The sequence below is a fragment of the Aspergillus undulatus genome (assembly GCF_047715775.1).
Source record: "Aspergillus undulatus strain CBS 261.88 unplaced genomic scaffold BDV17scaffold_51, whole genome shotgun sequence".
In the NCBI taxonomy this organism is placed as follows: domain Eukaryota; kingdom Fungi; phylum Ascomycota; class Eurotiomycetes; order Eurotiales; family Aspergillaceae; genus Aspergillus; species Aspergillus undulatus.
Window position 1 is genome coordinate 144,760 of NW_027396655.1, and position 26,321 is coordinate 171,080.

General features: G+C 52.6%; 11 protein-coding genes across 11 annotated transcripts; 5 read left to right on the plus strand and 6 right to left on the minus strand.

Annotated features, from left to right (window-relative positions):
- Positions 1 to 215: 215 nt before the first annotated feature.
- On the minus strand, positions 216 to 1,010 carry BDV17DRAFT_180187 (uncharacterized protein). The gene is made up of 2 exons (XM_073754930.1): positions 437 to 1,010; positions 216 to 381 (listed from the first exon to the last, which is right to left on the minus strand). Exons 1-2 carry the CDS (start codon positions 890 to 892, stop codon positions 331 to 333), a joined length of 507 nt encoding a protein of 168 aa, XP_073612514.1. The 5' UTR covers positions 893 to 1,010; the 3' UTR covers positions 216 to 330.
- Positions 1,011 to 2,160, plus strand: BDV17DRAFT_180175 (Rho4-like protein). The gene is made up of 3 exons (XM_073754929.1): positions 1,011 to 1,416; positions 1,470 to 1,673; positions 1,718 to 2,160. Exons 1-3 carry the CDS (start codon positions 1,129 to 1,131, stop codon positions 2,063 to 2,065), a joined length of 840 nt encoding a protein of 279 aa, XP_073612515.1. The 5' UTR covers positions 1,011 to 1,128; the 3' UTR covers positions 2,066 to 2,160.
- A 446-nt stretch (positions 2,161 to 2,606) lies between these two features.
- BDV17DRAFT_180216 (DASH complex subunit DAD1) lies at positions 2,607 to 3,287 on the minus strand. Its single transcript, XM_073754931.1, has 3 exons — positions 3,038 to 3,287; positions 2,908 to 2,970; positions 2,607 to 2,820 (listed from the first exon to the last, which is right to left on the minus strand). Exons 1-3 carry the CDS (start codon positions 3,119 to 3,121, stop codon positions 2,662 to 2,664), a joined length of 306 nt encoding a protein of 101 aa, XP_073612516.1. The 5' UTR covers positions 3,122 to 3,287; the 3' UTR covers positions 2,607 to 2,661.
- A 1,483-nt stretch (positions 3,288 to 4,770) lies between these two features.
- Positions 4,771 to 5,231, minus strand: BDV17DRAFT_294264 (uncharacterized protein; the record flags this gene model as incomplete). Its single annotated transcript, XM_073762801.1, has 2 exons — positions 4,771 to 4,902; positions 4,953 to 5,231. The coding sequence occupies 2 exons, from the start codon at positions 5,229 to 5,231 to the stop codon at positions 4,771 to 4,773; spliced, it is 411 nt and encodes a 136-aa protein (XP_073612517.1).
- A 1,251-nt stretch (positions 5,232 to 6,482) lies between these two features.
- On the minus strand, positions 6,483 to 13,965 carry BDV17DRAFT_300198 (uncharacterized protein; the record flags this gene model as incomplete). The annotated part of the gene is made up of 9 exons (XM_073764007.1): positions 6,483 to 6,901; positions 6,959 to 7,430; positions 7,470 to 8,376; positions 8,422 to 9,394; positions 9,444 to 11,405; positions 11,461 to 12,042; positions 12,151 to 12,504; positions 12,609 to 13,626; positions 13,688 to 13,965. 9 exons carry the CDS (start codon positions 13,963 to 13,965, stop codon positions 6,842 to 6,844), a joined length of 6,606 nt encoding a protein of 2,201 aa, XP_073612518.1. The 3' UTR covers positions 6,483 to 6,841.
- A 559-nt stretch (positions 13,966 to 14,524) lies between these two features.
- Positions 14,525 to 16,227, plus strand: BDV17DRAFT_300200 (MFS transporter; the record flags this gene model as incomplete). The annotated part of the gene is made up of 4 exons (XM_073764008.1): positions 14,525 to 14,591; positions 14,665 to 14,910; positions 15,016 to 15,912; positions 15,989 to 16,227. The coding sequence occupies 4 exons, from the start codon at positions 14,525 to 14,527 to the stop codon at positions 16,225 to 16,227; spliced, it is 1,449 nt and encodes a 482-aa protein (XP_073612519.1).
- Positions 16,228 to 17,238: 1,011 nt separating this feature from the next.
- BDV17DRAFT_271577 (uncharacterized protein) lies at positions 17,239 to 18,536 on the plus strand. The gene has a single exon (XM_073758802.1). It carries the CDS (start codon positions 17,658 to 17,660, stop codon positions 18,234 to 18,236), a length of 579 nt encoding a protein of 192 aa, XP_073612520.1. The 5' UTR covers positions 17,239 to 17,657; the 3' UTR covers positions 18,237 to 18,536.
- A 154-nt stretch (positions 18,537 to 18,690) lies between these two features.
- On the plus strand, positions 18,691 to 20,338 carry erg4A (c-24(28) sterol reductase; the record flags this gene model as incomplete). The annotated part of the gene is made up of 4 exons (XM_073762802.1): positions 18,691 to 19,544; positions 19,624 to 19,955; positions 20,042 to 20,259; positions 20,327 to 20,338. The coding sequence occupies 4 exons, from the start codon at positions 18,691 to 18,693 to the stop codon at positions 20,336 to 20,338; spliced, it is 1,416 nt and encodes a 471-aa protein (XP_073612521.1).
- Positions 20,339 to 20,424: 86 nt separating this feature from the next.
- BDV17DRAFT_180261 (putative GABA permease) lies at positions 20,425 to 22,652 on the minus strand. The gene is made up of 7 exons (XM_073754932.1): positions 22,428 to 22,652; positions 22,279 to 22,349; positions 22,207 to 22,230; positions 22,065 to 22,154; positions 21,924 to 22,006; positions 21,472 to 21,869; positions 20,425 to 21,409 (listed from the first exon to the last, which is right to left on the minus strand). The coding sequence occupies exons 1-7, from the start codon at positions 22,530 to 22,532 to the stop codon at positions 20,573 to 20,575; spliced, it is 1,608 nt and encodes a 535-aa protein (XP_073612522.1). The 5' UTR covers positions 22,533 to 22,652; the 3' UTR covers positions 20,425 to 20,572.
- A 457-nt stretch (positions 22,653 to 23,109) lies between these two features.
- On the plus strand, positions 23,110 to 25,073 carry BDV17DRAFT_271592 (uncharacterized protein). Its single transcript, XM_073758803.1, has 5 exons — positions 23,110 to 23,655; positions 23,780 to 23,884; positions 23,961 to 24,176; positions 24,281 to 24,423; positions 24,500 to 25,073. Exons 1-5 carry the CDS (start codon positions 23,497 to 23,499, stop codon positions 25,026 to 25,028), a joined length of 1,152 nt encoding a protein of 383 aa, XP_073612523.1. The 5' UTR covers positions 23,110 to 23,496; the 3' UTR covers positions 25,029 to 25,073.
- Positions 25,074 to 25,102: 29 nt separating this feature from the next.
- On the minus strand, positions 25,103 to 26,255 carry BDV17DRAFT_271599 (putative GNAT family acetyltransferase). The gene is made up of 2 exons (XM_073758804.1): positions 25,756 to 26,255; positions 25,103 to 25,667 (listed from the first exon to the last, which is right to left on the minus strand). Exons 1-2 carry the CDS (start codon positions 26,180 to 26,182, stop codon positions 25,276 to 25,278), a joined length of 819 nt encoding a protein of 272 aa, XP_073612524.1. The 5' UTR covers positions 26,183 to 26,255; the 3' UTR covers positions 25,103 to 25,275.
- Between the last annotated feature and the right edge of the window lie 66 nt (positions 26,256 to 26,321).

Below are 26,321 nucleotides of genomic sequence, written 5' to 3' on the forward strand. Positions count from 1 at the left end.
TGCCAGTCAGTGTATTGGAGCTTCACGTGCGGCAGGCTACATGGTGAATTGCCAGCATTTGATACTCGAGCTTTGCTCAGGTCGACTGTTCAAAGATTGAACAAGAATGGAAGATTGCTCCTCTTTTCTGGGGAAGGAGACAAAAAGACTGTCCCTGTCCTCCTACGAACTGAGGTAACGCACAAAAGAGTGCGGGCTATCCGTCTGCGGAGAAATATATATTTCGAAGTACCGAGTGAACAACACGTGGGGCAAGAAGCAGGAACAACTTAAGAGCACCAATCTCCGCGCGTTTAATACATCAGCTTCTACGGAACAATGACGACAAATTCACGAATAATGCAATCCTCTATCCAAGACGAATAGGTAGAGGTTGAGCAACTGTACGCACTCAGCAAGGGAGAAACATCCGAGCAACATGAACCCGACAACTTACACGGGACAGAGTACAGACAAAACAGGGAATCAACGCGCCTACGCCCCCTTGTGGCATTTCTTGACGAGAGACTGCAATCAAGGCGATCCCGAGATCCATCTCTGATCCAATCGATATCGGAGTCAATCCAGGCACCGATAACCAGCAGCTTGATTTCGCGATCAGAGTGGGCGAGATGAGATCATGGCGGGCGCTTAAGAGCGGGCGAGACCATGGCGAGGAATCCATCAGGGCTCCTCGCGACAATGGTGACAACCAACCAGTGATGAAGGAGGCTATTAATAGTGGATAGATCGTGGAACAATTGGCCCTTTGGGGATGACAGCGGGGAGCTGAAGGGGAGGCCTTGGACGTCAATCGGAGCCGCCGTTGCCATGGCAGCCCGCCCGCCCGTAAACATCGGGCTTCCAGGCCAGCCTCACTCACCACACCTCCATTCAAGACGAGCCAGAGCATCAAGTGATCTATCCCTTTACAATTTGCATTCTACTCCCTCACTTCTTCGTTTCTTCTTTGAACCTGGAGCTATCTTACTTCATCGCTCAACCGTTTTCAACCTTCATCGACACGTCGCATCTCCCCCATAGTACTTTGCAGCGAACGTGCTGGCTGTGGAGCATCGGACAATACTTCCCATCGTGCACTCCGATACCTCGACGAACCCGTTGTGCGTGGCACATTCCTGAGACATCATGGCTGGGCCGACGTACGACGACCAGTATTATGCGCAGTCGCGCCGCCATTCTCTCGTCACTCCTCCGCCGTCGACGGCTCCCCGACATAACCGAATGCGCAGCCAGAGTGTTAGGGTCAGCAACGGGACAGTCAGTACAGATAATAGCATGTCCAGCGGACGGGTATCAGAGGCGACGAATATCACCCATCCGCCCGCATATTCCAAGAAGTTTGTGGTGGTGGGAGACGGAGGATGTGGGAAGACGTGTCTGTTGATCAGTTATTCGCAGGGTTATTTTCCAGAGGTAGGCTCCCTTGCCTGCGGCTCATTCCATGTCCACAGTTCTAACCGTCTCAGAAATATGTCCCTACTGTATTTGAAAACTACATCACACAGACCCTTCACCAACGGTCGGGGAAGACAGTGGAGTTGGCGCTCTGGGATACTGCTGGTCAGGAGGAATACGACAGATTGCGCCCTCTTTCATACCCCGAAACCGACCTCTTGTTTGTGTGCTTTGCTATAGATTGCCCTGCATCGCTTGAGAACGTTATGGACAAGGTAAGTTAGCAGATCTCTAGGAGGGATACAGCTAACCGAGACAGTGGTACCCCGAGGTCCTACATTTCTGCCCTACCACTCCAATCATTCTCGTCGGCCTCAAATCCGACCTACGCAATAAACGGACGTGCATTGAGCTCCTGAAGACACAAGGTCTGACGCCGGTCACGCAAGAGCAAGGTCAGACCGTGGCTAGCAGGATGAACGCAACCTATATTGAGTGCAGCAGTAAAGAGATGCGCGGCGTGGACGCCGTGTTCCAGCTAGCAGTGGATACCGTGGTGTCTGTCGAAGAGCAAAGCTGGGACACTCGTATACCGTCAACCGGGACAGGCAGCAAACCCACTGGCGGGGGCAAGAAGGTCAAAAAGCGCAGTTGCAAGATTCTCTGAAATGTCCCTCCTATTTCTCGTTACCCAATTCTCCGCTGCGTCATCAGCAGCTTGATTATGTTATATAAATACAAAGCCTGGTTGCTTTGCTTTGCTTTGCTTTACGTTGTTTTGCCACTTAGCCCCCATCTTTTTCTTCTCGGCTTTAGCGCAAGTTGGACAGAGGGATTGGAGCCATCTGTACCCGATACTATGTCCACCATCCTGTTTCTATGATTGTCCTACGCGTCTGGCGGTTTTGTGATCTTCCCCTCGCGATTTGCCGACCCATTACTTTGATGTCCCAGTTCACGTCCTTTCCTTTCTCCCCACAACATTTCTTTCCCTTTTCATGACTGTTTACTACTGATGCTGCCATGAACTCCGGTCGAGGCCAACCTTCCTTAGCATGCATGAATACAGGTGTTATGGCGCATGCGGAAGCCTACTATATGTACTTAACAACGATACACGAAACGGTGTTCATTTATCTTGCCACTTTGTAAGTGTAGAATCAAGTATGACTAGAGCAAAGAAATCCAATCAATTCATGTCAATTTGTCTATCATTCCGCATCAAGCTTCGCTATTCATAATAACATAACCATCGCATCACAATCAATGCATCTCACTCTCCCCCTCCTCCCTCCCCTCCTCCTTCATCCGACTACTACTCCGCTCTTTTTCCCGCTCCCGCTCAACCTCTTCCTGCGGCCGACCCATGTAATTCTCAAACTGCGACCAGAGAGCCTCGACGGAGGCGAATTCTTTGCCGACCTGCTCATTTATTCATTCTTAGCAAGCCCGCCATTCAGTTCCGGGTGATTGATATATTATAAAGGAGAGAGAGACGGCCAGGCATACCGAAAGCACACTATCCAAGTTCCGGTTCAGGCGGTTGATGTTTATGAGGACTTGTTCCATGCCCTACCATGTGTTAGACAAACGTCCGTTAGGCACAGCGCCCATTGTTAGGATACGACAGGGCACTAACGACAGCAATCTCCTTGGCGAGTTCGGCCCGCTGCTGCTCGAAGACCGTTGGGGTCGTGGAGCGTTTGCCGGGTGTTGTTGACATTTTGCTGAGTTGTCAGTGTATAATTCAATCATGAGTTGCTAGGAACTTGAAGACCTCCTAGATAGGGCTGAATGCACTAACCGATCTCAATCTATGTCATATCTAGCTTGTCCTAGTCAGTAGTGGGCTCTGCTGGACGCGACGCCGATGGAGACTCTCACTCAATTTGGATGTTTTGTGGCTGGTGCGGGGCTGAGTGTCTGCCACTGCCAGCGCCGACCGAGGCTAGCGAAAGTGATGCCTGATTCCTGAGGATACCAGGCCAGCAATGTCACGGGAATTTCGTCTCTACTCTGTACACCGCTTGCTTGTTCCTCTCGTCCGGCCCTCCCATGCTGTCCCAGAGTAGGACCCCACCATACCACCTGGCGTTCCAAGCCTGGTCTCGCCTCGAGCAATCAAAAAACGGCTTTTGTGCTACGATAATGGTAAATGGTCGAATACGGGCTTACTCGGCGGGTTGCAGCGGAGCGTCAGAGTGTCAGAGTGTCAGAGTGTCAGCCGACAACCAACGACGACTCAGTAGCCTGGTGGCCTGGAGATTGAGACACGAGACTAGGTCTCAGACTGCAGCTCGCAAATACTGAAGGTCTCTGTTGGCGAGCTTCTTGAATTTGGCGCTAATTGATTGCGGGGAAAACATCCAAAGTTCTAGCCTCGACTGTTCGATACCTGATCAGCTTGAAAATTCGCGGCCTTTCCCCTTGGACCCCTAGAACTAACGAATTTAGGTTTTCTCCTCGGACTGCATCGGCCATGGGCCGTCTGCAGTGTGCACATGTGATAGCAAACTCCCGAAGTTCGAACGCCATCCCCGGCTCGTCTGGCTCCTCAGGTCTCAGGCTCAGGCCAACCTCGGAGTTTCGACTCGGACTCTCTTGAGCTGAGTTTGAAACTGCAACGCAAACCGCCGTTCCACCGCCATGCGTCACAGACTCATTTGGCAGGATCCACGAATACTTTACGCGGCATTTGCCAAGGCCCCATCGCAGGTATTTGAGTGGTGCTTTGCTCTGTCGAGATACCGAGGGCCATTGGATGCGAGCGGCGGGACCTGCCGATCGCTACTAATTCTCTGACTCTGAAGTCTGCGGGTCATGATGGGCGGACCGGGGACCAGGCTGGCCCATGCCCATGATCCATCTGGCGGGTTCGTTCCGACATTTTTTAGGACCATGTAGCGACGGGCTCCACTGGTTCAGTCGGATATCCTCCTTTTTTGCTCTGAGACTGTTCGTTGTTGACTTTGCTGACCACGAGTTCAAGAGTTCCTGGAGCCAAGATCAGCAGTTTCCACAACCTAGGACTTCCACTGTGCTGTGCGACAGTATGTCCGACAGGTAACACTAATTTAACAGTGTCGCACAAGCAGGCCTCGCCTCACCACATACTCTACGTTGAATTGTTCGATGTCTCATCTCTCAGCGAATGCGCTGGGTTCATTTCCCACGGGATTGTAATTCGAACTATCCACGCTGGCATCTGTACACTCCAGGTACATATTCATGAAGGAAGAGCGATACACAATCACAATCTATGCAATACAACATGGACGGGGTATCAATCAAAGGAACGGAACGGAACGGTAAGCAAGCAGATTCCTCAACCAAGTCAGCAAGTCGTCCGGCAAGCCCCAGCTGTCTTCATAATCATTCATCGTGATTCGTCGCATCGCGCAGTGTCGTAAGGCAGGTAGGTTGGTGGTGGGTGGTCGGTAGGTAAGGTAAGGAGCGAAACAGACGAAGTAAAGGTGCGCACTCATCGAAGAACTCATAATATAACTTTTTTTTATCAATAGTTTCCCCTCCCTTGTTTCGTTTCACCCTCAAACCGGTCTCCGCGTGTTGGTGATGATCGAACTCAACCTCTTCCACCGTTGGCTCGGTGATGGGGCCGTCGGGGACGGCGGTGTTGGAGAGGGAGTCGCACGGTCCACCCGTTCCCTGGCGGTATCCAGGCTGACCTTTGACTGTGTGGACGAGACGGGTCTGCTGACGAAGGCTTCGTGGTCGGCGAGGACGTCCTCCAACCGGACGTCGGAGTCGGAGATGCGCGGGTGCGGGTCTTTGAAGTCGAGGATTTCGATGAATTTTGAAGGCATGTCGCGCATTGTAGTCTTGTTATGAGGGTAGTAGTGTTGTGGTGAGTGTTGTGTGGAGCACATCCGCAATGGTAAGGTAAGTGGTCACGAGACAGATCTTTGTTCTCAGAGAGAGAGAGAGAGAGAGAGAGAGAGAGAGAGAGAGAGAGTAAGAAGATGAGAGCGAGACGCAAAGGATAAAATATATTCGACGACAGAAAGTCGGCTTCTCAAAGAGAGTCGCAGAAGCAAACAGCGAGCGCCAGGTAAATAACGTGCAGGCTTGCCCCTTTACCTCTTCCCAGCAGTGGAGGTCTGGAAGGAACAAAGAGGAAAGAGATTGGACGATGAATGGCTGGACTGCAGTAGCGCCAATCGACCCCGTTTTGGGTTGGTTTGGGGTACCCTGGATGATGTCTGTGGCGGTTACAGCAGGCGCTCAGAAGTTTACAGAGAATTATTAACTGCTGTTGAAATATCGAGGCGGTTGTTGAGTTGAGTACGGACTACGGAGACGCCGTCTATTTAGTATTAGTAGGGTAGTCTGCCACAGCATCATCCCCCACACAGCCACCACAGCAGCAGCTACTCCTATCCCCAACCTAAGGAAATACCTATAACCTACAGTAGCACTAGACTACGCGTGGTCCATGCGGGGGGCACAAGATAGGATCAGGTGTAGTATGTGCATGGTGGCGCCCAGTTGTCCACTCAACAGAGTTTGTAACCTCCCCCGTCCCCAGGCGCTTGTCACACTGTAAGAATGTGAGATGGCTGTGAGGGGCATGGCATGATTGACATGACGTTCAAAGTCAGTGTTTCTATTCTTATTTATCAATCAATCTCCTCGTTGCATAAACCTGGAGAGTCAGTTGGAAATATCTCCAACAGCCCTATAACGTTCTTACTCTCCTCAGCGATCGCCGCCCGGCAACGTCAAATGCGCCTCCTGCTGGATCCTTTTCGTTCCCCAAGACGCGTCAGAGCTTGATCGTCAACGAGCTTACGAAGCTGATAACGTTCTTTGATATTCAACGGTTACTGAATAATATTCTGTATCTACAGAGTACGATGTACTCTATGATGTTGAGAGGGGTTGAATCTCGCACTGATCAAATTTTATTACCTGGCTTGGCACGTGCGGCTATATATATATCCACCACGTTAGACTCAACCATGGATAGTCGAGTATACTGATCAACAGCGTTAAATTGCGATCGGTATCGATTTTTCGAGAACACATCCCGTCTGCGATACCGATCAATGTTCAATATAGACTAAACAGGCGCTACTTTAGCAGTCTCTAGTTTCTACCGTTGCCGGGCGGAGGGGTCGGATCGTGAAGGAGATCGTCATCTTGGCGGGGAAGAAGATTCAATAGCTTGAGGTTAGGTGTCGCTTCTCCACAGATCTTTTTAGCCTTTTTTGCTGGTCTGTGGAATCAGAGACTCAGAGTACAGAGTAGTATGCCTCTGAGTGCGATTCTGGACATTCCATTGGATCCTTGCGGTCGCGAGATTTAGGTAAGCAGTACTTGGGCAAGTATTAGGTTGTCTTGTTCATAACAGGAAATCAGGTCCCTTTGGCCTTACCTAACAGATTTCTTAAGATGAAAGTATTTATAATAATAGCCAAGCTTATTATGAACACGTATGAAACCTCGCCATGAAGTCCTGCAGGTACTTGCAAAGCCTCGGCCCCTACACAACATCGGATTAGCTAGATTATTCAAGCAACATAGAGAAACAAGAACTTACCCCGGGCGGCTTATCAAACTGATAGTGATTCCCCTCCGTCCTAAAGATCTCAATCTTCTCCTCCGGAATCAACTCATCCCAACCGTACGGCCCAAACTCCGTCCTGTCCTCCAACACCCACCGCTCAATACTCCCCCGATCATTCCAATCATACGTGAACGGCGGCTCCGGGTGCCTCGTTGCATCTCTCGCCCCATCCTCCGCCCAGATGATGACCGTCTGCGGCGCCTTGCAAGCCAATCCCGCCGGAATCCTCGGCACGGGCGCATAGCTGGCCAGATTGCGAACATTCGCGTGCCGATGCTCTCGCATGAGTCGAACCCTTTCTTCCGACGCAAGCGGGTCGTCAACTAGGAACTTCAGGTCGAAGCAGTAATCAATCAACGCGGTCGTCATTGGCGGCAACACCACCGGACACGGGCTATCGATAAGCAGCAACGACGCAGCCTCCTCTCCCGCCTCGATGACCTGTCTAGCGGCCTCATAAGCGATGATCCCCCCGATTGACTACCCTCCGAAATGATACGGCCCGTGCGGCTGGTGCTGCCGGATGGCGACGAGGTAGATGGACACGAGCTCGGTGAAGGTGCAGGTGTAGTGTTGCGGGCAGTTGACGAATGGCGACACGAGTCCATAGGCATCGAATTCCGGGCTGAATTGGCTATACCAGTTGTATAGGCTGGGCGAGCCGGAGCCGATGGGGAAGAGGTATAGGTTTTGTGTGCTGGCTGGGTTGGTGCGCTTTTGGAGGAGGACGAGCCGGCTGGGGAATTGGTCTGCAAGGCTGGGTCTGGGTCTCTTCTGTGCCATTTCGTCTTGTCGAGACGCAGAAGGCTGAGGCTGCACGTTATTGAGAGCTCCCTCGATATCGTTCATCGTTTGATGGTCACTAAAGAACGCGGCTGGCAAGTCTACGCCCTCGTCGCGCAGTCGTCCAAGAATGACCAGGCTCATCAGCGAATCAACACCGAAATTGGTTAAGCTCTCAGCATGCGATATCTCGTCGAGAGCAATCCCGGTTTCCTCGGCCAGAATCGACTTTACCTTTTTTACCGCGTTGCTCTCGGTGCTGATGCTGGTGCTGGTGCGGGCTGGAGTCATGATACCCGGACCCAGCCCTGGCGAGCCTGTCGATTGTGACGGTGGCGAAGCAGAAGCAGTTGTTGAAGAATCATATCCGTGCTGAGACCCCGACCGAAGTCCAGGTTCATCCAGCCTCTTGCATACAGAGTTCAAAAGCTCTCCGAGCGTGGCACAGTCCGCAAACTCGGTATTGAAAATCGTGATGTCGAAAGTCTCTAGCAGCCGACCCGCCAATGTCAATGACATCAAAGAGTCCACGCCTAAGCTGGCGAGCTGGTCACTGGGCGAGAGATCGGATGCTGGAATACTGAGTTCGGACGCGATGATTTCGAGGACTTCGCTTCGTTTGGACTGTGCCTGACCCAGGGCCTAAGGGATACCGTTGTGTTTGTCTTGTATATCCCTTTGCGGCCGACCACGGGATCTACACGAGGTGTGCTCTTTAGATATTGCCTTGGCTTTATTGTTCCCACTGTTCTCTTTCTCAGCAGACGGTAGCAGCAGCTCAAGGACCTTCCTCGGTACTCGCTGAAAGCGCACACCCTCAGCAAGAGCAACAACATCACCTTCACAAAGAACCCAAACATCGCCAACAGCCATATTCTTGTTCTCTCCATCCGGCTGCATTCTTACATAAGACTGATACGTCTGTCCGTGTGACGGATCTAGCCTCCCCGCAAACCTCAAACTCTCCCATCCATGCGCGATATACACCACCTCATTAGCGTCAAGCGAAGGGCTCGCATTCATCACAAACCCCGTGATATGAATCAGCGAGTCAATCCAATACGGACTGTACAAGAACCCTGAGCAGTCCGAGTCCGTGCCACAGCCGTCCCCGTCCAGCAGCACAGTAGCAACTGCCTCGAGGCGCGCCGCATCAAAGAGAATGGTCCTCATGCGCTGGTACGCAGGGACGTAGTCGACCAACGCGCTAAAGAGACGATAGGCGAGTCCCGTCGTGACTCTGTCAATGGCTCCAACATCGGCTTTATTCTGGAGAGACAAGATGCGGTCTTGGATGAGGTAGAGATCGCGACGCCATTTGCGGAGCCAGGACTCTGAGGAGCCGAATCCGACGGTGCAGGTTGCGTGGCTGGTTAGGGTTTCTGATGCTTCGTCGTGCCTTGATTTAGGGTTGCAGGAAAGATACTCCAGCTTGATTGTTTGGCAGGCTGGGTCTAGATCGGCCTTGACGCGAAGTACCCTTGTCTCGGTCTCAATGGAGCTGTTCACGATCAGGCCCTGATGGACCTCCATTGCGGTAACATCGTGGCCTGAAAGAGCGAACCCGGAGTCGGGATGTTGCTGAACATGCCGGGCAATCGTCAACGCGATATCGGCATACAGAGACTATACCAGGATTAGTAGAAGAAAGGGCATGAGAAAGATGAACACATACCGCAGGACAAAGGCCCGAGCCATTCACGAGATGCCCCCGAATCGCAGCATGAATCTCTGGAGCCCAAAGATCCGACTCGAAGACTGCCATCAAGCTTGATCCGCTATACGTCTCTTCCACTACACGGTGGACCGAAGCGGAAATCCTAGGACGAACGCCTTTCGCCTGCGGTGATGTTGGCTTCGTCTCCGTCGTCAATGGCGGATCGCCCTTGCGCAATGTCCAGTCGTTCCTATAAGGTATCCAGTAATCCTTGCTATCAAATGCATAAGACGGAAGGTCCGTCAGAAGGCGGCATTCCCCTCGTCTGTCTATTTCACGGTGAAACTTGTTCCAGTTGATGGTGATGCCGAGGTCATGCAGCGAGGCGAGACTAGCCGTCATGACGGACCATGGACTTTCGTCTCTTTTGAGCGTGGCGAGTGTTATAGGTGTTTTGCCGCGATTCCCATTGTCACTCTGGAGTGTACGTCGTATCATGCCAGAGCAAATGGGATGGGGGCCGATTTCGAGAAACACGGGTGGTGACGGTGAGGATGAGCTGAAGATTGTTGTCTGTGCGTGCTGTATGGCCGCAAAGAAGAGGACTGGCTGGCGACAGTGTTCGCCGAGATACCGCGCGTTGATGAGCTCCTTCGTCTCAGTCTCGGTCTTGGGAGGCAGGAGCACCTCCCCCCGTAAAGAGCTCAGGATAGGGATGCGAGGTTTCCGCATCTGAATCTGCCCAGCCAACCTCTCAAACTCACCCAGAACTGACTCGACCTGCGCCGAGTGAAACGCATACGGAACGGTCACCTTCTTGCACCGAACGCCCCTGGCTTCAAGCCTTCCCGCTACACCATAAATATCCTCCTCTGGCCCAGCGAGCACCGTCTCCTGCGGACTATTCAAACAAGCAACCTCGACCCTCTCCAGCGCGAGCTCCTCGGCAATCAACCCCTGCAGCGCCGCAGCAGTTTCCTTGACAGCGAGCATAGCATGCGAATGAATCTTGCATTTCTTCTCCAATAACGCCGCGCGCGATCCAACGAGGTAAATCACATCGCCAACCGAGAGGACCCCGCTCGCTTGCAACGCCGCATACTCACCAAGACTGTGCCCGATTACCGCGGCGGGTCGGATCCCCCAGGAGACCCAGAGCCTTGCAAGGGCGATTTGGATGCAGACGAGGCCCAGTTGGATCTGGGCTGGAGATAACTCGTCTAGAGTGGATCCCGGTGGTCCGTCGATGAGGGAGAGGAATGGCGGGAAGCCCTGTTGCGTGGCGAGGGTGTTGAACGAGTCAATGTCTGAGCGGAAGGGTGTGCTGGTTTTGTACAACTCGCTTGCTAGGGCTGGGTATGTGGCGCCTTGGCCTGTGAAGACGAACACGATGCTGTCTGGACTTGGACTCGGACTTGGACGTGGACTGCGCGCGGGGTCTGCATTGAGACATTGCATTTTTTGCTCCAAGGATGTTAGGATTGTTGGGATGGAGCTTCCAGTTACAGTCACTCTTAGTGCGTGGTGTCTGCGTCGCGCGGTTGTCGTATAGGACAGGTCGGCGGGCGAGATTTGAGGATTGCTCCGTAGATACGCGACCAGCCGCTGGAGATTATTCTGCAGGGCAGACGGTGTATGGCCGGAGATGGTCACCGGATGGCTGGGCCGTAACGGTATGCTTTGGGTGGATGTGGGCGTAGATGTCGATGAGATAGCCGGAGCCTCTTCGAGAAGCAATGCTGTATTCCCACCCGCCGCACCGAAATTGTTCACCAGAATGGACCGCGTCTTGCCCACTTTTCTGGGAAACGGAGTCATCGAAAGTGGAATGTGAACATTCCTCTGCCCAAGATCAGGAAACCTCTTGTTCAGCTCCGTCTTGATGCCGACGTGCTGCGGGATGGCCTCCTTTTGCAGCACGAGCAGGGCTTTGATCAGCGACGACACACCCGCTGCTGCTTCGCCGTGACCGATGTTCGCCTGCGTAGTCATTCCATTTCAGTATCTTACTAAAGAGACATGTATGGGTGCATACCTTCAACGCACCAACAACCAACGGATTTCCAACTCGCGCCGAACCCTCACCCTCAGGGGCAAACATTTCCATCACAGAGCGCATCTCCATCCCATCGCCTGCCTGCGTCCCAGTCCCATGCATCTCGACATAGCCAACATCAGACGGCTCGCGGCCCGCCCGCCCAAGTACATCGCGATAAAGCCTCGCCTGCGTCTCGGCATGCGGATGCGTAAGACTAATAGCCTGACACGAATGGTTCGTCGCCGCGCCACGCACGACACCAAGGACATGGTCGTGATCAGCCACTGCGTCAGAGAGCCTTTTAATCACGATACTCCCCACCCCGTCGGCGCGACAGTACCCGTCTGCGCTGTCGTCGAAGGTCTTGCAGGAGCCTGTCGTCGAGAGAAACTGTCCGCGGCTTAGGCCGCTGTACAGATCTGGTGATGACAGTATACTCAGTCCGCCTGCGACGGCAGTGTCGCAGTCCCCGGCCCAGAGGGAGCTACATGCGATTTGGATCGCCGCGAGACCAGACGAACACGCGGTGTCGATGTTGAAGCTGGGGCCACCGAATTTGAAGAAGTAGTTGATTCGACCCTGTATAAATAGGATAGGTTAATAATCAATCAATAAGCAACCCAAAGACAAGGCAAGGCAAGGCAAGGTAGGTATAGATAAGTATGTAAGTAGAAAACGAAAACCCACCGGCCCAAAAGCCCTAATTCCCCCCGTAATAAAATACGTCCCGATCTCCTGCGCTGCATTAACATCGCGATAATCGTCGCTCGTCTGTCCGTAGAACGTGCCGACACGAGCTGGATCCGAACTGCGCGTGCGCCCGGCGACAAAACCAGCCATCTCAAGCGCCTCGTAGGCTGTAACTAAAGCGAGGCGCTGCATCGGGTCTGTCTGGAGGGCCTCCCGCGGCGACATGTTGAAGAACCGTGGGTCGAACTCGCCCGGCCGGTCGATGAAGCAGCCGTAGGGGGTTGCGGTGGTGTTTTTGGTTTTGAGTGTTGGGTCGACGTGGGTGGTTATGTTGAACCTGTCGGGGGGGATCTGGAGAGTGTCAGTTAGTCTAGGTATCCTAGGGTATCAGCAGGGCAGGGCAGGGCAGTGAACAAGGAGATGATGAACGAGAACGAAAACGAGAACAAACCTACCGTTCTGTGCAGGTCTAGTCCGGCCTCAAGTACACCCCACAGAGCCTCGACGCTTCCGGCACCTGGGAAACGTCCTGCCATGCCGATGATGGCCAGGGGCTCTTGCCCAGGCTCCGTAGAGGGGACCCCGGCGTCAGGGCTAGGGGAGGGAAAGGCAAGATTGCGAAGCGAAACAATAACTGAATGGCGACTTCCCAGCGCAGAAGCCAGTCCCTCTGCAGCGGGATTCGGCTGGATAACATTGACAACGAGGTCAGGAACGGAGCCCAAGCCTGAGCTTGAACTTGTATCTTCGATCTGGATAAGTTCCGAATAGCCGTCAACTATCCGATCCAACCGAAGGGGGCCCTGTAGCGTTTCAAGAACAACAGTTTCGAACAGCCCCAGCGCGCTCTCGCATTCGATTACAGTGCCCGAGGCAGGGGACAGCAAACGCTTTCCAGGAGCTGGGTTGAAGCTGGCTAAGAACTCCTTTCCCACGCCGCACCGAGCCAAGTATGTGTCGAAATCCAGCATCCCGTGAATATGCTCCGCGTGATATCCAGCAAAAATAGGAATTGGAATCGTGATACTCTTCTTCGAGCTTGAACATAGACTTGAATCGCGAACCCGTTCAGCGCAGCGTCTCAATGCCGGCGGTGGCCCGCTGATTGTAACGCTTGAGGTCCCCACCGCGCTCAAGAAACATTTCTGAGGGGTACAGGCGGCATTCTCGCGATCAGCTGCAGCGTCAACAGCAAGAATAGAAAGGGCTTCGGACTCTGCCATTCTGGGGACGACAAATGACCAGCTCTGGAGCTCGTTGTCGTCTTGTTCGTAGAGCATGCTGCTTGCCGAGGCCGCTTCAACGCCCATCTGGCAGGCCATTAGGAGGACCGGCACTGCCAGGCGGCGGAGGTCATTTAGGGAAGACGAGGCCGTGAAGGCTGCAGCTGCTAAAGAGCCAGTACAGAACCCGGCGGCCACTGTTTGGGAGTAAGAGTGGGACTGGGCGCCGTGAGGGCTGCTTTCATAGTGCCTAGTACTGTGTCAGCGGGGGATTGGTTACTTCTATTCTAGTAAAAGGAAGGGAGTCGAACTGGAAGATTTGTAGGAGCTGGACGAGGCAGAGCAACACGCTGCTGACTGCCGGATGGCATGCCCCGTTGGTCTTTTGGTAGAGTATCGCTAGGTCATGGATGCGGATGCTTGAAGAGGGGAGGTTGATGTGCTGGAAATGCACGGCTAGGGCTGCATCTACTTGACGGATAAACTCGCTTTGCCAACTGCTAAGGGCTCTTTTGAGTAGGATGGCCTCTAGCTGACTCGAGAAGTTGCTTGACCCGTCTCCGAAGAGGACGAGAGTCGGCGAGTCCATGTTTGGCGTTGAATTGCTGTTGTTTCTAGATTACATCCACGGACATATATACACCGCACCGGTGAGCACTCCAATATATTGCTCTCAGAGTCTGTGCTCAGTAGGCTAGCCAGCCAAGGACACGGTGGGTGAGTTGGTTCATGCATCTGCATGCAGATTGCAGCCCCATGGACGCAACCCCCACCCCTCAATTCCCGTGTAGATCTAGCTTCCTCCTGCAGATCCAGTCGACTGTGGGCCGCACAAGCCATGATGAGGTATTGCTGATCTCCTTGCCATAGTAATCAATAATTGAGTGTTTTTTTTTTTTTTTTTTTTTTTTTTTTTTTTTTTTTTTTTTTTTTTTTTTTTTTTTTTCTGTCTGTACAACTGTAAATCAATGGTTCGATCAACTGGCCTTCCGTGTCTGCGCACTAACTTCAACATCTCTAGGTACGTAATGAGGAAAGTAATTTACTCCGTCGTAGCCCTGGAAAGGAACAAACATTCTCTTCCCCCATTTTCAATTCACGCCAACTCTCTTGTTTCGAAGTTTGTGCTCCAAAGCAAGAACTCGAAAATGGCTCAGAGCTGGCGCTCCTCGCGGGCCCTGGTCGTTGCCACGGCCTGCATCGCCATGTTCACAGGTAATCCGTCCATTCCCGACTCTACAGTATATACCGAGAGAACCATTTCCAAACCACTGATACGGCCGTCTAGAGACCCTGCTCTACGGTTTCCTCACCCCGATCCTGCCATACATGCTACAAGTGCGGTTACACATCAACCCAGCAGAAACGCAAAACCTGACAACCAGACTGCTCACCATCTACGGTGTTGTCACTCTCATTGCTAGCCCCTTCATCGCCAGCTTAGCGGACCGCACGCGAAGCAGGAAAGGACCCCTTTTGGCGTCATTGGGGACTTGTCTTACGGGTACTTTGCTTGTTGCCTTTACGCCGTCTCGTATGTTGCTTTTGTGTCTTCCTACCTGTCTATCTTATCCAATGGACGAAATTCCCTATTGCTCCTGCTGGGGTCTGGGCTGACTGATAATCCACCAATCAATAGTTCTAGCACTCTACGCAGGACGTGTCCTACAGGGGTCAGCAGGGTCCGCAGCATGGATCGTTTGTCTGGCTATGCTGACAGAGAATGTGGACGAGAACGACATGGGAAAGATGATGGGCCTGTGCATGTCTTTTGTAATTGAGGGCACAGTGGGAGGGCCGGTTGTCTCAGGAGCTCTGCTGGAATGGGTCGGGTACTGGCTTGCATGGCTTGCACCCATGGGGTTTCTTGTCCTTGATATCGTCGCGCGATTAGTCGTGGCTGACTTACAGCAACCGTCACAGTACTTGTCGTCCAGCTCTTGCTCTCGCAAGAGACCATCTGGAAGGAGTGACAGTGACACAAACCGTGACAGCGGAACCGAGATATCACCACTCCTGGCAGGAACCAAGTCCCCCAGTGCTAATACTAATGCTACTGCCAATCCCAACGCCACTGCAGAGATAGAAGCACAAACAGCAACAGCGACAGAAAACTTCTACACATTCATGCTCCGCGACCCACGCGTCCTCGGAAGTCTAGCAAACTCCATCGCACACTCCTCCCTAATCGCCGCCTTCAACACAACCTGGCCCGTCCACCTGCACCAAATCTTCAACTGGGGCCCCGCCCCCGTAGGCGCTGTCTTCTTCACCCTGCAACTCCCGGCCGTCCTTTTGGGCCCGTTATCCGGCTGGCTTCGGGACCGCGTGGGGACGCGGTATCCCGCTGCAGCGGGGTGGGCTCTTTTTGCTCCTTTTGTGTGGGGGCTGGGTCTTCCTGGGTTTCGACAGCTGGATTGTGATCGGGACTGGCTTGGTGGGCAACAGAAGGGAAAAGGGTTGTTTATTTTTTGCGTTGCGGGCATTGGCATTGTGCAACCCTTGCTCCAGGGGGCTGGGTTTTTGAATACAATTGGTGAGCTATGCATCCCGTTCCATTTTGTTCCATTGCATTTCGAGAAACACCACTGAAAGCGCATATCTGCGAACAGCGGTACTGAAGGATATCGAATCCAAACGCCCCGGCCTATTCGGAGCCCACGGGGGCCGCTCGCGGGGCTTTGCGATCAACGAGGTCGGGTTCAATCTAGGTCTTATTCTGGGGCCGCTGGTGTCGGGGTCTCTTTCGGAGCTTATTGGGTACTTTTATATGAATACTGCTTTGGGTGAGTTTAAAGTCGAGTTGAGGATTACCTGCCGACTTCAGTTTGCCGTGTTGTGCTTTGGCTAATCTAATCTTAAAGCGGTCATTTGCTTGGTTGTTGGGCTTGTTGTGCTTTGTTATTTTGAACCCGGGAGACACACAGGAACAGGAACAGAATCAGAGTTAGGATCGGCGGAGGCAGAGGGGGAGGGAAAGAGAAAGGAGGTCCGAGTTCGATGAGGTTCGATGTCGCATAGTTTAGCTTGTGCTTGTAAGTGGACACAAGGATGTCGCGAGAGTCCCTACCCTAGTGGAGCCTGAGAGGACCTACCCCGGCACAGAAACTTTCCATGATTCGTCTACTGCTGTAATAAAAAAAAAGAAACAATAAACATCCTAGATAGCACTATCGAAGCTACGGGCCACGGCACACCAGCAAAAGCAGTCGACTCACAGGTCCGATCTGACCGTGGCGAGCTGAGCTGTGGAGAGCCGATCCGATCTAACACTGTAACTTGTACTACTTACCCACTACTACGCCAGTAAGCAAATGTCCTTGGGTCCAACTGAAGTGCAGCGAACCGTGATCTAGTGGTGTGGCTTGAGAAAGCAATCCCGCAAGATGGGCTGCACGCAAGCAATCGCGAATAGTGACTAGGTCCCTAGCTATCTAATTGGTCTATACAAGCGGGGAGACTCGAAATTTTGTCATGCCACTGTAGGCTTGACTTTGCAGGACCCTGTAGCGGAGACGTGAACAACTACAGCCGGAGAGCTGCTACCCGGTCAACTGGCTCTGGCACGGATCTGTAGATCCGGGCGGGGATCGTGACCATCTCGCGAATGGATCTAAGACTTATAGCTACGTGTTTCCAATCGGGGACACTATGAAGCCGGGTACTGCATGGTGCATGTATCCACCAATGCTATACGTAATGGGAGCTGGACGACCGACGGCTGTGATGTGGCTTGCATTGCGAGACGCGTTAGCTCGACCTATTCATACAGTGAACTACAAACTGAGTTCGTAATGCTTACAACTTGCAGATCCTTCAGGGACAATCGCGTTGCTCCTCAGATGAGATCGGCATGGATGATCTTCTCCTGCACCTTTGCTAAACCTTGTCCTGCCTTCGATCGCATTGTTCCACAAAAGGGATCCTCTTCTGCATCTGTTTACTGCTACCTAGGTAAACCTTGTTCTTCCTTCAACGCATCCAATCGAGTTCAGTCTCGCAGGTCCGTTTACATTGAGGTATACGACTTCCCATCAGTTTGCCTGCTCGCCGCGCGTTCACAAGGATTTATTGCATACCGAGGCTTACAAAGGTTGACTGTTCGGTCAGCTCGACTGGCGGCATCCTTGCCCAAGCCCGCGGTCTGCAAGAAGCGAGGAGAGGCCTTGCGTCCGGAGCAAACAGTAAGAGAAGCCTTGAGTACATAAAGAGCCATTTGCACCTTCTACGTGGTTCACCAATCCATCAATCATCCACAGACCATTCCACCTTCTAGACAATATGGCTCCGTCCATCGAGATCCTGCCTCCCAACCCAGCCGCCCTATCCCACAGCGACAAAGATATCGCTGCAAATGCAAACACAAACTTCAATTCCAATGCCAACACCGCCCCACCCCCCACGCACCCCGACCGCATTCAAGTGAACCGCAGCGCCGAAGCCTTCAGCAACAGCGCAACATCCCTAATCTCGCTCCCCGCCGGCGCCCTCTTCGCAAAAATGACCTCTGCCACGCCCGCCCCAAAGCGTACCTACACCAGCGTCGCAACAGGCGAGCAAACGCAGATAGAACTCAACAGCGACCTCGTCTTCTGCAACCACTCCTGCGCCCCGTCGCTGGTCTTTGATATGGCGCGCATGGAGGTCCGCGTTGCGGAGGACAGGCCGCTTAGGAAGGGCGACGCGCTGACCTTTTTCTATCCGAGCTCGGAGTGGACGATGGTCCAGCCGTTCGCTTGCACGTGTGGTGAGGACGGGTGTTTGGGGGTTATTGCGGGCGCGAGCGATTTGTCGAGGGACGTATTGGAAAAGTACTGGTTGAATGAACATGTCGTGCAGTTGATGGAGCAAAGGAAGTGAGGACTGAAGTGTACCAGACCTACCTAGATTAGTCTTCCCATAGAGGATAAGTGCCTACTATGTGCTGTAGGCCTAACAGCCTTTCTTCAATATGTGTTTTCCCTTGATATGTTCCTTCCCATTTCCGAGACCAGACAACGGAAGCGATCTCGGTGCTTCATGTCGGCAACAGTAACCGCTGTTCCTCAAGGAGATGTCTTACCTGATGCATCTGAGCCTTCGCGCCCCTTTTCAGGCTTCCGAGTTTACCGATCTATCTGTTAAAATTGAGATTCTGGCGCGCCGAACGCGACTTCCGGGCCGACCGTGGACTCCGCGGCGGGCACGGTGGCCGCATCTATATACACCCACCCATCCATCGATGTCTCCAGAAGACGGGTATATAAATCGACCCGGGCCCAAAGTGTCGCCTGCATAAATTCCGAGCGGCCAAAAATCATCCGGAATCGCCAATATGTCTAGAAACCGGCGCTCCAATGGCCACCTTGACCATGACCATGATGACCATGATGACCATGACCATGACCAGAAATCGACGGCCTCCGTCGAAAAACCACACTTTGAGTTCGGCGGCCCCATTGGCGTCTCAGCCCTCATGATCGGATTCCCGCTGCTGATGTACTACATGTACATTGGCGCAACATTGTACGGTGGCAAGCTTCCTCTCCCTGAACCCGACCAGTCCACTACTGAGTTCCTCGCCCATCTCATCGACCTCGCCTATACACACGCATACCCGCATAAGAAAGCCTGGATCATCTACTGGACCTACCTGACATTTGAGGGCTTCGCATACCTCTATTTCCCGGGCGTCTACCGCGTCGGCAAGCCCCTGCCTCACCTAAACGGATACCAACTTCCATACTATTGCTCTGCCGTCTGGAGCTGGTATGTCACCATCGCCCTGGCGCTGGCCCTCCACTTCACCGGGCTCTTCAGACTCGACACACTCATCACGGAGTTCGGACCGATCATGTCCGTCGCGATAGCATCAGGGTATATCGTCTCGATAATCGCATATATCTCGGCACTCGCAAGAGGCGTGCAACATCGGATGACGGGATCGCACGTATACGACTTCTTCATGGGCGCGGAGCTCAACCCCAGACTCTTCAAGTGGATCGACATGAAAATGTTCTTCGAAGTCCGGATCCCCTGGTTTATCCTGTTTCTGTTGACGCTCGCCACCGCGTTGAAACAATACGAAGAGCTGGGATTCGTCTCGGGCGAGGTCTGTTTCATGCTGATGGCGCATTTCCTGTATGCGAATGCTTGCTCAAAGGCTGAGGACTTGATTATTCCCACTTGGTATGCCATTCCCAATAAACTCACCTTACGTCCCGGAAGAGGAAAAGGATTGCAAACGTTGACTTTGACTTGCTGGTAGGGATATGTACTACGAAAAATGGGGCTTCATGCTAATCTTCTGGAACCTCGCCGGCGTCCCCCTAAGCTACTGCCACTGCACGTTATACCTAGCGAACCACGACCCCTCAACGTACCACTGGAACCGCACGATCCTGATTCTCTGGACAGGCTTGTATCTGTTTATGTACTGGATCTGGGACACCTGCAACAGCCAGAAGAACATCTTCCGCGCTGAAGAGCGCGGCGCAAAGGTCACGCGCAAGACATTCCCGCAGCTTCCGTGGCGTGCGGTCCGGAATCCGGAAACCATTAGGACTGAGGATGGAGTTGTTATCCTTTGTGATGGGTGGTGTATGTTCGCTCTTTTCCACTCCCTAATTACTTTTCCCAGGAAAACAACAAGCACGTCGTTGCGATGGCTAACTGACTTATGACAGACGGCATCGCCCGCAAGATCCACTATACATGCGACTGGTTTTTCGCCTTCTCGTGGGGCCTGATTACGGGCTTCGACTCTCCCTTTCCCTGGTTCTACTCGATCTTCTTCACTGTTATGATTATTCATCGCGCGCGGAGGGATATCCAGCGGTGTCGTGAGCGGTATGGAGAGGCTTGGGTGGAGTATGAGAAGAGGGTGCCGTATTTGTTTATTCCGGTGAGTATATACCAACATCCTTTATTCGCTCTGATTTGTTTGGATCGAAGGCTGATAACGCTCGAAGTATGTCTTCTAAGGCGGGGGATTATCATGGAGAGAGGTGGTTTGTGGTTGTGTAGGACTCTAGGTACTTTAGGGACGAGCTTCAATGTGCGCGTGAACTCAGCTTGGTATAGGGCTTTTGTCGAACTCTATGTACAGTCATGTCAGTAGATGCAGAGAGCCCTCATACAGTAAATATGTCCGCAGACGCCCAGAACCAAAGGCGAAGCCCCAAGAACCCCAGCTGCACCCGCATCGCATCCATCCATCAATACCCAATCGTCTCAATGATCGGCCCATCATAAACATGTCTCGCCCGAATAAGATAGTAAACAATACTCAGTATAATAACACTAACAGTTCCAACAACACTAAAGTTCATGGTCTCCAGCTCCACAGGCGTAACAGTCGGCCAGAAGCTAAAGAAGACGGCAATAAGCGCATAGACAATCCCAAAGACGTTCACCAGCACGCCCCAGATCCCGGGGACATGGAAGGGGCCCCAGACGAGCTTTGCGCCGATTGTGTTGACCGGTTCGTTGCTGGGTGTATCTTGGCCTCCGGCGATAGAGGTGGATGGGGAGATGGTGTTATTCAACCGTCTCCACAAGAGAAGTGCCGCAACGAGGATGTACGACAGGTATAACCCGGAAATCGACATCGCGCAGAGCTGATTGAACGCGACGGCGGAGCCGATCGGGATCAAGGCCAGGAGAAACGAAACCGCCGTTGTAAGCACAACCGAGTAAACCGGGATCGCTGTAGAGCTCGAAACACGACTCCAGAGTTTCCAACCGGGCACCCCCCTGTCTCGTGAAAACGACCAGAGCTGACGCGAGGTAGCGGCCATCATCCCAGTTGACGAGCAGATGCAGACGACGATCACGATGGCGGCCATTGCGGCTGCGCCGCCGCGAGACCCCGTGCCGTGCAGGAATATATGCATGAATGGGTATCCGGTTGGGGATTCTAGGGCTGCGTTGATGTCACCGAGGCAGAAGAGAAGGGCGAGGAGCATGCCGAAGCCCAGGCAGCCGTTTATTAGGACGCTGAGGAGGATCGAGCGCGGGACGACGACGGTGGCGTTTTCGATTTCTTCGGACATCTGGATACCAATCACAATCAACAGAGCCCTATTATGGAGATTACCTAGGTTGAGAAACTCACATGAACAGCAGCATCACCCCCCGCAAACGCAAAAACACACCCAATCAGTCCAACAAAGAATGACAGCCCATCAGACGACCACCCGCCCTGGTTATTAAACTGGGTAAAGACGTCCCTTGCCTCGCCGATATCCGCCAGCGAAACGAGGGGAATCATAACGGCGAAAAAGCCCAGGATGTGGACAACGAGAATGAGTCCCTCCAGCTTGGGGAGCACGTTGCGGCCGACGACGTTGATCCCCACCGCAAAGGCTACCACGGCCCAGTAGTACATTGTCGGATGCCAGGATGCAGGGACGTAGTTTGGGTGAGTGAGGATAGCGGCCCCTTGGATCATCGTTCCGGTTAGGTAGCAGGCTGTTGCGAAGGTCGCTTGCCAGCCGATTACGGTGAGCCAGCCTAGGTCTCGTCAGTATTGACTGGAACCCCAGATGGAAGTGATCGAGTACTAACCAGATATGTAACTCAGGAACTTGACGCAGAAGCGAGGAGCTAACATAGACACCCAATGGTACTGCCCGCCGGAGGTTGGAGCCCTAAGATCAACAAGTCAGCGATTATGAAGCCTGGACTGGACGCGGAAAAGCCACATACATCGATGCCAGCTCCGACAAAACCACAAAAATACATGCAGTGCCTAGCCAGACGAAGATGTAGCCGTATACGGCTCCAGCAGGACCGCCGCTGTTACTGTCAGCTTCGTCTATCCGACATTCAATGGAAGGAGCGAGTGTACTTTGTCAATGGCTGGAGGAACAAGCTGCACAGCTGTTAGTACCCTAAGCAAATACTGAAGGATATGACCCACCTAGTAAGTCCCTCCCAAGTAACGAGAATCGTACAGCTGAATCCGAGCATAGAAATCAGTCCAAAATTGCGCTGCAATTACCAAGATACTTATTGTCAGCCACTTTCCAAACCACGAATCATCTGCTTTTGTAGAAAGGAGATCCTTACGCGAAGAACCTGCTTCTTTCCCATCCGCGCCAATTTGGCACTATCGGAGTCGTCATCCCTCAAGGAGCCATGTAGCTCATGAGGTTCACCGTAGGGAGTCTTCATCTTGGAGAAACAGTAGGTAGCCGCGAGACAACGAGCCCTACGGAGGAGAGGAAGTGACGTGAAAGAAAAAGGAAGCCACGATCCGCAAGACGTGCAGGTTGAAGAGCAAAAACTCCCACTCGGACAAGGATCTTAAATAAAAGGATCAAGGAGATGCTGCCGGACAAAACACCTCTTTGCCCCTCATTGTAAGTAGTACCCTCCGTACTCCGTACTCCCTTCGAAGCCAACCAGAATTAAATTAACATACACGATAATGGTAGCGCGGGACTAAGACAAGGGTCCCTGGAACAATGTAGCATTCGCTATCCCCAACACTTCCAGCCCGCGCTCTGGAGTCAAGACAGTTCGTCGCCAATGTTAGTAGTGCCGGTCTAGAAGCTAGGGCTAGACAGTAACGGAGTGGAATGTCCCGCATCGGAGAAATACCCATCCTTATCGCAGTGACTGTGTCACTTAATTTGCAGACCCTGCTAAGAGCCCAAGACCAAAAGTCCAAGACCCTGGGAACTTACGATGTCGGTGGCGGCCAATCAAACATCCTTGTCTGTTTTGTATCAGGTTGCGAAGGATCATGCTACTGCATCGCCTAATTTGAGCTCATTGCCCGATACTAATTTCATTTGTTTGGGATCCGTGGCGTTGACTAGAGGATCGGGCTAACTTTGTGTTCAAAATTCATGTATACAGATCGACTCGCCGGGTGAGATTCGGAGGGCCTTAATGGGGAATTTGGACTGAATTGGCTTGGTTCTTTTGGTATTGGGTTACTGCCACTGGACTGGGGGACTGGGTTACTGAGCCGCGTGCACTGCACTCTGATGCAAGCCCATGCAATAGGGCAGAAAATATCACATTGCTTATTCCTCCAGTTGGCTCAATAGATATAATAGAAGCAGAGACCAACCAGCCCCCACTCCATCATCCATCCTCCCATGCCATAACTTGCCCACAACCAACGACCATGGCAAGATATCCCCCGGACAGCAACGCACCGGCCGTAATTGTCCTGACACGATTTCTGCTGGTGACTTCAATCCTAGGAACCCTCGCGCGACTTGCAACGAAGTGGTGGAAATTCGGTACCTTCTTTCGAGATGATTATTATGCCCTGTCCGCGATGGTGAGTACTCGTTATCGGCCAACGCGAGCTGTGGAACAGAAAAGCAGACGATCTATAACCCGCACCCACGATCTCTCAGGTTAATCAATCAATCTAACTAACTGTCCCTCTCGCGGGATACTAGTTAGCATCGATCGCCCAGGCCATTGCTGTTTCCATCGCCGTGGCCAAGGGATACGGCAGGCCCATCACACATCTTAGCGACAATCAGGTAGATGGAGTTCTGAAGGTAAGTGAAATACCAAATGGATTCAATTGGCTTACCAGAAGTATATATGCTGATACCATCTATTCGAAATGAACAGGCCCAGTACACCGCAACGATCTTCTACATCCTCGGCATCGCCCTCTCGCAACTCTCCTTCCTCTGCTTCGTGCAGTACCTCGCCTCCCGCAACAACCGCAGCTTCACGGCGCAGCAACTCGCTATAGCGGTCGTCGCGGTTGTTGGAATCTTCGGATCGGCGTTCCAGTGCCGCGCGCCGCAATGGGATTATCTTCATGGACGGTGTTTCAATCGGGTAAGTAAGGATTCCCAACTGCCCTAGGTATCTGCGTGAGCGGCTAGTTTGGCGATGGACGGGTCATCAACTGACGAAACTACCCATCGGTTCTGAATTCTTAGGAGGCTTGGTACATCTATCTCGCAGCGTCAATGATCATAGTTGAGATCGGGATCATTGCGCAGGCTGTGATAGTCATGGTGAAGGTGCAGACGCCGTGGAAGAGAAAGTCGAATCTGATGGCGGTGTTTCTGTTTCGGGTCGTGTAAGAAGACACCCCTCAGAATTTCCATGATCTAGGTACATAACGAAGCTAACTGTTTATCACTAATGCTTTCCAGTGTCCCCGCCGCCCTCATTTCTCAAGCCATTCTCATCCACAACACCATCACCTCCCCCGACGCAACCTCCTCGACGTGGTCCACAACAATCTGCACCCAACTAGCCCTATGCCTCAGCGTCGTAACAGCAAGCACACCACAGTTCGTGCCGATACTACGAAGACTGCAATCCACGGGAATGAGACTAGACGGGATGACCCGGTATACGGTGAACACCAGCAATGCGCAAGATTCACGCTCGCGATCGCGCTCGCGGTCCAAGCACCTGTTCTCCTTCTCTCAGAGACGGGCAGGGTCAGGAACAGCGGGTGATCGCGATCGGGATCAAGATTCTGTCCTTGAGCTTGATCATATCCCGATCGTGGCGACGAAGACTACAGTGACGGGTGGGTATCCGCTTAGTCCGAGGGTGGAGGAGGAGCGGGAGCCTGAGGATCGAGGGAGTCAGTCGAGCTCGAGTCAGGCGGGGATTATCAGGGAGACAAGGACGTTTATTGTTACTGAGGAACATGTGCAGAGTCAACGGTGACGGTTGAAGATTTCTTTCTTTCTTTTTTTTTTTTTTTTTTTTTTTTTTTTTTTTTTTTTTTTTTTTTTTTTTTTTTTTTTTTTTTTTTTTTTTTTTTCGGTTGTACCCAAAGTCTAGGTATATAGTTGGCCTTTGGCTTGAGATATCAATTTCGCGGATGCTCTATCCATCCCCGAGCACTTTCCCTTCCCTTCACCGATCATGGCCTGATGAATTCAAATCTATACAAGCCCACCAAATCGCATTCTCAGACAATAGGTTCCACCTCCTCCACCTTGATAACCCCCAAACCCGAACTCTTCTCTCCCTCTACCTCGTCTCCCCTCCCCACCACAACCCCTTTCCTATCCCTAACCATAAGCGTATACTCAATCGGCAACATAACCCTTTCACAAACCCGCCACTCCTCCCTCTCCTCCAGGCTCATATCCGCCTCCCTCTGCGGATCCAAAACCGGAATTACCGGGTTCGAGAGAACATTCGTAAACCCCCACCTCTCATAAACGGGCCGCCCAAACTCAGATGCGTCCAGCCACGTCTGTAGACCCTTTTCATCCGCACGGCGCAATCCCCATTCCATGAATAGGGTTGAGAGGCCCATTCCGCGGTGAGTGGGGTGTGTGAATGCGATATGGAGGACTGGATTTTTATTCATGAGTTCGTGGGTTGGTGAGAGAATGGAAGGGATGAGGATGAGGATGAGGATGAGGTAGGTGGGTAAACATACAAGCATGCGGCCCCTTCGCGAGCCTCAACCTCGGCTTCTCAAAGAGACGGACCGTCTGCGTCGCGAATTCACGCGCAATCGTACCTTCGGGAAACCAGTCCGCCACAATCTCTTCCTCCGCATTGCTGTGAGGATGCGGATCCTCATCGTAGAAGAACCACTTCGCGCCAGCAACAATCCTGCCCTCGGCATGCGTATCAACAACAGCAACCCAGATCAAGCTCGGCTGGGACTGTGTATACTCCTCGATCTGACCGGCGATGCAGGACTCGAGGCTTTTTGCGCGGTCATTGTCTAGGATTGGGAAGAAGAGGCGGAGGAGGCCTTGGTAGGGTGTTTCGAAGGACTCCCAGAGGACTTTCATAAGCTCGGGGAAGGAAGGGTCGTTTTGGGGATTTATGATGTGGAGTTGGTAGCGTGATTGCATTGTGGTGTGTGCTTAAGAGTGTGGGAATGGTAGAGTAGAGGGGCCTTGGGTTATGCCATGTAGTGCAATTGGCCTACTCGAGGACTTTGTGGCGGGAGATAATATGGATAGATAGTTAAATTATAATCATACGGTAAAC